Source organism: Poecilia latipinna, unplaced genomic scaffold (genome assembly GCF_001443285.1).
Source record: "Poecilia latipinna isolate Pla-1442-1.1 unplaced genomic scaffold, P_latipinna-1.0 Scaffold1118, whole genome shotgun sequence".
Taxonomy (NCBI): Eukaryota; Metazoa; Chordata; class Actinopteri; order Cyprinodontiformes; family Poeciliidae; genus Poecilia; species Poecilia latipinna.
This window is the reverse complement of record NW_015113734.1, coordinates 161,217-171,210: the sequence shown is the minus strand read 5'-3', so window position 1 is coordinate 171,210 and position 9,994 is coordinate 161,217. Positions and strand designations below refer to the sequence as shown.

The window sequence follows — 9,994 nt, the reverse complement described above, 5'->3', positions numbered from 1 at the left end:
CATCCATCCATCCATCCATCCATCCATCCATCCATCCATCTGTCCGTCCGTCCATCCAACTGTCCAACCATCCATCCGTCCATCCATCCATCCATCCATCTATCCGTCCGTCCGTCCATCCAACTGTCCAACCATCCATCCATCCGTCCATCCAACCATCCAATCATCCATCCCTCCATCCATCCAATCATCCAACCAACTATCCATCCATCCATCCACCTATCTGTCCGTTTGTCCATCCAACTATCCATCCATCCATCCATCCATCCATCCATCCATCCATCCATCCATCCATCCATTCAACCTTCATCCAAATCTTATGATACACAAATAATCATTACCCATAACTACCAGTCCAACCAATATTGAACATGTTTCCCTCTGGGATCCATGGAGGGGGCAGTTTACCTGGCTGAGGCAGACATTCCTAGCCAGCAGCACCACAAAGGTGGAGAAGTTATAGGGCTGAAAAAATAGCAGCACCAAGCCAGCAACAGCTTGACTGGATCCTGCTGATGTGACCAAACCGAAGCATGAGAAACAATAGATGTTAATGATCACATGACTGTCTGTCTCCTGGCCAGGTGTGATGAGGTCCATGTAGTCCCCAGTGACATAAGCCACACACAGTAAGTTTTTATTTTTCTCTGCAAGTAGACAGATTTCTTGATTATTGGTCAGAACTAATCAGTGATGCCAGAGTTAACTAATAGCCCTTCTCTCCTAATGCTGACTCTACTCGTTTATACAGGTTTCCCTCTATTTATGGCTTCATGGCACCAGGTTCTTTGTCAGAACCCATTTCTCTTGGGTTTCAAGCATGCAGAGTGAGGCGGAAAATGCAACGGCTGACCAGGGATTGAATTCACTGGTTGTATCACTAAAGTGGCTCATATTCTCCTGTATCTCGTTGCCTGCGGACTTTCCTGGGTCTTTTCTTTTTGCATTATACCAAAAGCTACAGATCAAGCAGAAAGTGAATCACAGCTCCCTTTGTTTTTGTGTTGAGTTCAGATCACATCCCACTACTTTCCAGACTTTGGGGGCCACACTACATGTCAGACCCAGCCACTAAAACTGATGCGTAACCATGGTGGAAACCACCTGAACAGGTGCTAGTGGAAAAGACACGACTCATGACAAGATCAATCATCATTGTCGACAACATGCAAAGTTTTTCACCAATTTGTGAGAGAAAATGTTTCCTAACATACTGGAGACACAAAAAAATCAGGGATGGTTTCACATCCTACCCTGTTTCACTTTGGAAAACACAAAATGTAATATGAAGACTATAACTGAAACATTTCCTGTCCAGGTGAGCTTTACTGACCTGAGAGCAGCTGGCAGTGAGGCAACTGGAGTTTGTTCCAGTCAGCAGAGTGAAGCGGAAAAAGGGACCAGCTGACCTTTACTCATGAGGAAGTCCACATCCCAGGGAACCACCTCATGCAGAACATCACCAAGACCCTCCAACACCAGACCAGTATATAGGCAAATGTACATACCAGGCTTCAGGCAGTTCAGTCTAGAGTCAAATAGAAATATAAAATAGAAACATTCTTTAGGGTCCCACAGCAGGAAGGAAATGTGTCAACATCAACATAATCCAACACTGAGGATCATTCATTGCCTGTAAGTTGAGTGTTGTACCTGAACATATTGTCCTTCATATCGAAAACATGAGTGAAGTCAGCCTAAACGGCAGAAATATGAGTATTAATGAACCAATGAGCAGTGAGCAGCGCAGTAGGAAGGTCTCACCAGTGGACCAGCTCTGATGCTCAATGACATCTCTGAAATCTTTTCTTCTTCAAGGCCAGCACCTGGTATGGATGACATCACAGATCAACATCCAATCAACCTCTTTATAAATCTGGGGTGCTCTCTAAAAACTGTTAGAGTTGCTTAGCACGTTGACTGGGAGAGAAGGGGACCCATCAGCCCAGTCGGAACCATCTCAGGTTGACATACGCAGTGCCGGGGTGATCTTCTTCACAACCTCCTCCGTGATTCTTGCTGCCCGCTGGGATCCAAGTTCCTCCTCTAGACGCTTCTTGATGGCTGGACCATCTGCGACCTCCAGCCCACAAGGACATTTGGCAGCCATACGGCGGAGGCAAGTAGTCTGCCACCACCCACTGGAAACATCTCGGCTCATCTGAGGTCAGACTCTCCAACAAGTCTGACGAGTCTTGGAAGTTCTGGGAATGAAAGCAGCATATGTGATGACATCATGACTCAACCCCGATTACATCAGTATGACAGTTTAACCGGAGGACTAAAGACCTTTTCTCTGATTTCATCAACCAGCTCCTTCAGCATGAACAGTTCTGATTTGCTGAGGATGTAGAACAACACCTGTTGGGGTTCATGTCCCTTCCTCAGAACCAGGTCTACCAGGGCCCGGTTCTTGTGCTTATTGAGTGCGTAGGCGCTCCCAGCCTCCCTGTTTGCTGCATTCAGGGTCCTGTTGTACCGCAGGGCATCAAGGACGGCGCCCGGCCTCTGAATCCTGCTGATTAGCCTCCTGCGGAACATCCTCACAAAGCCAGGGCTCATTTTGGGTTCTGGTTGGGGAACCACATGAAGCAGCGTCATGCTGACAGGTCGGGTTCTGGAGGGACTCATGATGTTGAGTCCTGGATGTTCTGGACTCAACAGCTTCAGCGCCGCAGCCATAATGTTGAGTGGCCCGTCCTCATGGTAGCACAGGACCAGGGTTCTGGCCGTCCCCAGGGTGTCGGCAGAGCGCAGGCAGTGTGCTGGGATAGGAGGGGTGTCTGGCAGGAGGTTCTGGCTGAGGCAGCATTGGACCCGCCACAACTCCACTTCTGACAACCCAGAGAGGCGGCGCAGCAGCTGCTCCACCTGCTGCTCTGGCTGCTTCAGCTGCTCAGGGCTCCCAGCAGAGGGCTGCGCTGCCTTCAGGGCGTTCCCCATGACCCGGTGTCTGGGAACAGATCAGAACAGAGTTAGTTCAGCTGTCTGGTTTGGTGGTTCTGGGTTTCCTCCAGATTACGACAGCATCCTGCCCGGAAACTGATGCTAACCACTGAGGAATGAATCTGCACCAAGGCCAAAATTATTCATACCCCTGGCAGATTGAGGCTCAACATGGTCAGAGGAGCAAATGAGGTCCAGCCACTGGCATCACCCTGTAAACAACTCTAGCTATTACTGGTTCATCATCTCTCCTCCATTTGAACAAATATGTAGATTTTTGGTCAAATCTGTTTTACAGAATAGGAAATTACATTTCAGTCTTTATTTCCATTCTTACTTATGTTGAGTTTATTATCTGTTTTGTGTCCTGCTGCTGACCAATATCTTCCTGGTTCTGGAATCAATAAAGTTCATCCATGAAGAATCTTGAGGATGAAAGTAGAATTACATCATTTTAGGAAAATTGTTAGAATTTCTGGAAGTCTAATGGATTTCCATGGTTGGGATTGCAATGACTGAGGTCCTCAGAGCGCTGCTAGCCAACATGATGAAACGTGAGCAGAGGATCTTCAGAGTCCGAAGGATGGAGGACAGACAGACAGGAAGTGGACAGAGCTCTGCCAGCAACAGGCTCTGCTCCGTCTGTCCTTCACTTCCTCATTTCATGTTGGACAGTCCTCCAGATTAAAACCAGCCAATCACAGCGGCTGGTTAGTGTCTGTGATTGGCTGGTTGATATAATAACTTATAATAGTTAATGTTATTAACTATTATAATAGTTTTATTATTATTATTATTATTATTATTATTATTATTAATAGTTAATAATGAACGGCGGCAAAAAGAGCAGCAAGGAGCTGCGATGTTAAAAACCATCAAACAGGCAGATGGGAATTCATTTTAGTTTCACCATCATGACACCTTTCTAAATCCATCGATCCAAACCCACCAGAACCAACCTGGACCCAAACCGATCAGGACACAGACTGAATGGTTGGATGTTCAATCTTTGCTGAACGGGTTCCCAGCTGGTTTGGGTTCTACTGACAAACAGAAAGGCCACTGAACCATTATCTTTCAAACCCAGAACATTTCGGTCCAATCCGGTTCTGGTGCCAGAAGGACCGTGTCAGTCAACTGAGATGATTCTTAAAACGGTTCAAGAACAAAAGTCTGCGGTACTGACCAAAGGAGCAGAACCCAACTCTTGCTTTCAGTCCATCCGTGTGCTGGACTTCCAGAACCCGGCTCCATGTTTTCCTGCTGGAGTCGCCTGAAGTCCAAACCTCCTGCAGGGGGCGCCAAAACATTATGCAGCCCGGCCAGAAGAGCAAAAACACAAAACGATTTATTCTGAAGGCTTTTTCTTGCAGCAGCTCAGCAATGAATCAACATTCATGAGAGGTTCTGGAGGTTCTGAGATGATGTTCTGATGAATCAAAGCTGTCCTGGTTCTGGACTTTATCTGCCTACAAAATGATTTATGTTTGTTCTCAGCAACAGAAACGGGAACGCTATGGGAAACCAGAACCGACCCAAACTGATCAGGACCCAGTCCTGATCGGTTTGGAGTTTGTGTGTCCCCTGACCTGCAGTCGGGGGAAGACAAATGGCCCCCAGGCCATAGTTTGGACCCCCTGGTCCTGGAGGAGATGAAGATCAGATCTTACCTGCTGCGATGTTGCTGCAGTCTGAGTGCTGCAGCGGAGAACTTTTCGACCCGTTTTCAGCTCCAGATCTAGAGCAGACAGTTCCGGACCGCAGACAGAACTTTTTTTGATGACAGAAGAAGAACCTGAACCTGTGCAGCTGATGCAGACCACAGAGGAAACGGGGTGAGGCTCTGGTGGGCAGGGCTTCTGTCCAGGGGCGCCGGGTCCCTGAACAGCAGGGGGCCCTCCACAATTTTATTTTTTTTCATAGAAATAAAAAAAATTGGGGTCCTGTCAATTACAAAATTGATCATATTGTGTTTTCTAAAATTGTTTTTAGCAGTAAAAATGTATTTTTTTATTTTGTATCTAATCACAGAATGTCATGAATGTGTGTAGCGCTGCACCGACTGCAGTTTTCTGGCCGATCCCTGGTTACCGATCTTTAAAAAGCCTGAGCTGCTGATTTTGGTTTTGGCTGATATGAAGTTTTTTGTCTGAAATGTTGCTAAATGTAGCAAGAAAGTCGCTGAGTTTCCACAGTGGGTGAATATTGTTAACTGTAAAGGTTCAGACCTGTTGGTCTGCCAGTCAAACCTGTCACTGCAGAGCAGAAGAGGACAGAGGCTGAGTCATAACCTTTGCTGATGAAGATCAGCTTCACATGTAAGTATTGGCCGATTACGATTCCCCAAAATTAAGGAAATCGGCTCCCAGAAATCGACTGGTTGATAAACCAGTTGGCCAATAAATGTGTCGTATATTATACATGTATATAATGTAAACATCCAGAGATGCAATCAGCTTATAGCAGGTGTGTGAATGACCTGATGATCGGACTGCTGACTGCAGCCGGTCCACACGGTTAGCAGAACTAGAGGGCCCCAAAACCAGATTAGGCTGGGGCCCCATGGAGGCTGGGGCCCCATGGAGGCTGGGGCCGGTCCTGCCTACATTTCCAAGTTTCATTGAGTTATAGAATTATTGTACCGCGGCGCAGCTATGCATGGCATGTGAAAGAATAGTTTTTGCGCTCCAGCGTTGTGCTTGGTATAAATCTTAGCATGTAAACAATACGCACAGCGTCTATATTTATAAAACTGATCATGATTAAGTCGGTGCCTCACCAGCCATCAACCTAACCGCACGTCACTGGAGGCATCTGATGGGGAAACGCGGATCACCCAGTCCGACCGGAAGTCCGTCACATTCATTGTTTCATTTATGAAGCCAAAGTTAGCAGCAGCAGCAAACACCAGCTGCTACAGCCAACTCTGTCCTGCAGCGAACAACATGGCAAATTTCATGTGACAATATTTTATTAAAATGTATGAAAACAGCATTTTTACTGTACTGTTTTTACATCCAAAATAAATACTTCCCAAATAGAGTCGATTGTCTCAACTAATCTTGGATCCTTTCCTAACAGGAAGCTGATTTGGCTCTACAATTAGTGCTGGCCCTTTAAATAAACCTGACTGATTTTCACCAACTTTCATCTCTGGACTATCAGCAGAATCAGAAACAGACTGGGCTAGCAGGCCCAGCTCGGTCCAAACGGGTTCTGCCTCCCTCTACAGGCTTTTAACCTGACCCCAGATCTGGTTCTGGCTCAGTGAACTGTGTCGGCTGTTTCTAGAGCATTCAGCCGTTTCAAACTGGGTAACGGTTCTGACCCGGTTACCAGGTGAGATACAGACCACAGGAAGCCAGCTGGTTCCACAACTCTTTATTTTTGACCTTCAGCTGAGTCTGATCCACCTGCAGGAGGCCTCACATGTTCCACTGGTTCCTAACACTCCAGTCGACCAGCAGGGGTATCAAGAAAAAACCACCCGCCCACCCAGGCCCCGCCCACCCAGGCCCCGCCTCCAATGTCACAATCAGAACATAGAGGTGATGAGGTTCTGGTTCTGAACAGGTGAACTCATGCAGCCTGAACACGTAAACACAGGACACGCCCTCAAAGAGGCGGAGCTTAATCAGCAACAGCCAATCAGCAGCTTCCTGTTCTACAAAATAAAAGCAGAATTAGAGTTCCATCTGGGTTTCAGTCCGACAGAATGGGTCAGAACCAGAACCTGACGGGTCAATCATCCCTCAGCAGAACCGGGTCAGACCTGTGGGTGTCCAGACGGGTCAGAATCTCAGTTCACCTACTGGTCACACCTGGAGCCAGGTCACCCTGCTGAGTGTCGGGTGGGGGCGGGGCTACCTTCAGATCAGCTCATTCATTGGTTAATTGATGGATCAGTTAATTAATTGATTAATTGGAGTAAAGTGCAGCTCAGTGATCAGCTGACGGTCCATAGCCTCCAGGTGGCACTGTGATGTCATCAGCTCACCTGGACGCTCACGACATGCCAAGGGGGGTGGAGGTCTGTTGCCCAGGTGACTCGCTGTCTGTACCTGAGCTCTGAGGGGCGGGGCAGTTTGTATGAAGGGCGGGGCTTTCTGAAGGCTCCGCCCCCTGGCGCCTGCTATCACCAGGTGAGGCTTCAACTCCGCCCCCTGAAGCTTTATCCTCCGATGAGCCTTCAGGAGCTCCACCTGCTGCCCCACCCATCCAGAACTCCACACTGATCTCCGCCGACCCCTGACTTCCTGCCGAGTCAACGGAGGAGCCGAGCGCCTCTGTGATGACAGCGGCAGTCTGAGCGACCCAGTTAAGCTCCGCTCTGACCTCGCCGGCTCCGCCCACCGCCACAGAGGATGAAGGGAGCAGCCCGGCCGGCGGCGGCTCAATGGTACTGTCTGCTGACTGTCCAGTCCCAGCGGGTTCCGGCCCAGCGGCAGTCCCGGCAGCGGTGGCGTTGTTGTTGTTGAGGTTGTCCTGGAGAGCCGTCTGGTTCTGACCCGCCTGCTGGTTCTGCAGAAGCATCTCCTGGATCCGGATCTGCTGCAGAATGGCAGGAAGCTCGTAGTGGTGGAAGAAGTAGATCATCGAGTGCTGCAGGAAGAGAGAACTGGCCAATCAGAGGCAACCTGGGCAGGAAGGGGCGGAGCCTCACGGCTGAGAGGAAGAGGAGGGACCTCACCTGGATGAAGAGCCAGGAAGTGACCAGAGCCAGGCTGCTGTACTGACCGTTGAAGCGGTAGTGGTAGGCGTAGAAGGCGAAGTGGTACAGGTAGAAGAACCTAGACCCAACAGAATCAACAGAACCATCAGGACCATAGGAACCAAACTGAGCCAACCACAACCTTTAGAACCAAATAGAACCAACCAGAGCCAAGAGAACAATCGGAACCATCAGAACCAAACAATCAGAACCAAACGAACAATAAGAACCAAACAGAACCAATCAAAATCAAACAGAACCATCAGAACCAAACAAACCAACAGAACCAAATGAACCAAACAGAACTTTCAGAACCATCAACTCCATCAGCACCATCAGAGTAAACCCGAACCAAGAGAACCAACGGAATCGATAGGAACGATCAGAACTTTCTCATTTATCTGGACTGGATAAAAACTTGTTTCTATGGTTACCAGGTGAGCTACAGCAGCCACACCTGGAGGCTTACCTGACCAACCAGAACTGTGGATCAGGACACGCAGGTGTTTTAGCACAGGTATGATAGGGGTGTGTCTTGAGTGGGAGCTGACCAATCAGAGCAGCCTGTTCCTGTTTCTTCTGTTTCCTGCCTCTTCCTGTTTCCTCATGCCATTTCCTGTTGCTTCCTGTTTTCTCCTGCTGTTTCTTGTTTCCTGCTGCCTCCCCCTGTTTCTTACTACTTCCTGTTTTCTCCTGTTTCCTGCTTCTATCTGTTTCCTGCTGCTTCCTGTTTCTCTTGGTTCCTGCCGTTTCCTGCTTCCTGCTTGGGACTCACCGCAGCCAGTGGCGTTTGCTGGTGTTGGTGTGGCAGCAGATGGCATCGTATTGGTCGGCCAGCCAGACGATCAGGATGATGTAGAAAGCCGTGGTCGTGTCGTTGAAAAACTCAGACATTATGGCCTCCATGCCTGCGAACAAGAAGTGACATCACAGATACAAAACAACCAGAACGGTTTGTAAATCCAGACTGGATCAGGAGAACCAATGCAGAACTCACCAACCAGGGCCAGGATGACAGTGAGCAGAGGGGCTGCTGGGAAAGCGATGGTCATGTTCATCTCAAGCATCTGCAGCAGATCCACTGAAACACACAGAGCAGGTTAGAACCGGACCGGGCCGTACCGGGTCTGAATGGACCGAGCAGCGGAAACAAACCGATGAAGACGAAGATCTGGTGGTGGGAGTATCTGAGCAGCATCGACACCGACAGCGTCTGAAAGGCAGAACCAAAACCCGGCTTGATTTTGTGAACGGTTCTGAATCCAACTAGTTCTTCTGGTCTGGGTTCTAAAAGAACTTTTTAACCCACCTGCAGCTGGTCCAGTTCTAGTTTTAGCTGATTTAAAGTGCCAGTGAATTTAGTCCAAAGTTGTTTAATTTTAAACAGAAATCTTTTCCTTCTTCTCACAGAATATTTATTTACTGAAATCTGGGATGGTAAACGTCTGACCAGATGATAAATAAATTAGCTTTTGTTTTGAAACTTTTTTTAATATATTTTTCTAAATTAGATTTTAAATAAAATCAGTTAAAATCATTAAGTCCTGCCTGAACTATGAAGGTTCTCCTTCAATCTATAGACTTAATCTGAACATTTATCACTTCCCATCAGAAACAGGAAGTAGAAATATTGATCTCTTCCTGTCAGGAACAGGAAGTGGAAACATGCCCAACTTCCTGTGCATTCTGTGGTCCAGGATGATCTGGGTTCATGTACTGCAGTCTCACATTAAGTTTCACATGCAGCTGAAGGATCCCAGCTGAACTATCACAACCCAGCTGCTACGAAGAGGCTCCCGGTCCGGCCTACTTCCTGCTGTGTCTCCGGTACGTCGGCCTGACAGGGTGGAGCCCCAGCAGCAGATATCTACTACCGTGGGTATGGTTAGGGTTAACCCCCACCACGACCTGGATGCATCGTAGCCCAACAACTGCTCAAGAGTTTACCTGGCAACCTGTGGCCTCCTGTCAGGTCAGAGGCGTTTGACCCGACAGAACCGGCCTCCGCCGGACTCACATACATCGTGAGGTGGAGTGAAATTTATCGGATATTTTAAAACGTTTTTAACAAACAAAAACCTGCAAAGTGGGGCGTCAATATTATTGGCCCCCTTGTGTTAATACTCTGTAGCGCCACCTTGTGCTGCGATTACAGCTGCAAGTTGCTTCTCAGTTTTGCACATGGACTGAAATTCTTGCCCATTCTTTCTTAAAACAGCTGGAGCTCAGTGAGGCTGGATGGAGATGCTTGTGAACAGCAGCTTTCAGCTCTTCCCGCAGATTCTCCATTGGATTCAGGTCTGGACTTTGACTAGGCTATTCTAACACCTGGATACG

General features: G+C 48.1%; 2 protein-coding genes across 2 annotated transcripts in view; both read right to left on the bottom strand.

The window, feature by feature from the left end:
• Nucleotides 1-292: 292 nt before the first annotated feature.
• On the bottom strand, nt 293-5,812 carry LOC106959780 (uncharacterized). Its single transcript, XM_015052546.1, has 5 exons — nt 5,742-5,812; nt 2,290-2,953; nt 1,975-2,204; nt 1,654-1,826; nt 293-1,528 (listed from the first exon to the last, which is right to left on the bottom strand). The coding sequence occupies exons 1-4, from the start codon at nt 5,810-5,812 to the stop codon at nt 1,814-1,816; spliced, it is 978 nt and encodes a 325-aa protein (XP_014908032.1). The 3' UTR covers nt 293-1,528; nt 1,654-1,813.
• Nucleotides 5,813-6,312: 500 nt separating this feature from the next.
• Nucleotides 6,313-9,994, bottom strand: part of tmem259 (transmembrane protein 259) — an 18,407-nt gene continuing 14,725 nt past the window's right edge. Inside the window, exons 4-8 of the mRNA XM_015052545.1 lie at nt 8,813-8,953; nt 8,655-8,738; nt 8,433-8,565; nt 7,637-7,736; nt 6,313-7,548 (exon numbers count right to left, since the gene is read on the bottom strand). Of these exons, the coding sequence (XP_014908031.1) occupies nt 6,952-7,548; nt 7,637-7,736; nt 8,433-8,565; nt 8,655-8,738; nt 8,813-8,953 (1,055 nt within the window). The 3' untranslated portion in view covers nt 6,313-6,951. The remainder of the gene's footprint in view (nt 7,549-7,636; nt 7,737-8,432; nt 8,566-8,654; nt 8,739-8,812; nt 8,954-9,994) is intronic.

Bases quoted from the DNA above. Each gene is read 5' to 3' on its own strand.
- LOC106959780 (XM_015052546.1), bottom strand. From the start codon at position 5,812: ATGAATGTGACGGACTTCCGGTCGGACTGGGTGATCCGCGTTTCCCCA. The intron at 2,954-5,741 runs GTTAGGTTGATG...ATCTGTTCCCAG, and splicing joins GATGCCTCCAGTGACGTGCG to ACACCGGGTCATGGGGAACG. The intron at 2,205-2,289 runs GTCTTTAGTCCT...TTTCATTCCCAG, and splicing joins TTGATGAAATCAGAGAAAAG to AACTTCCAAGACTCGTCAGA.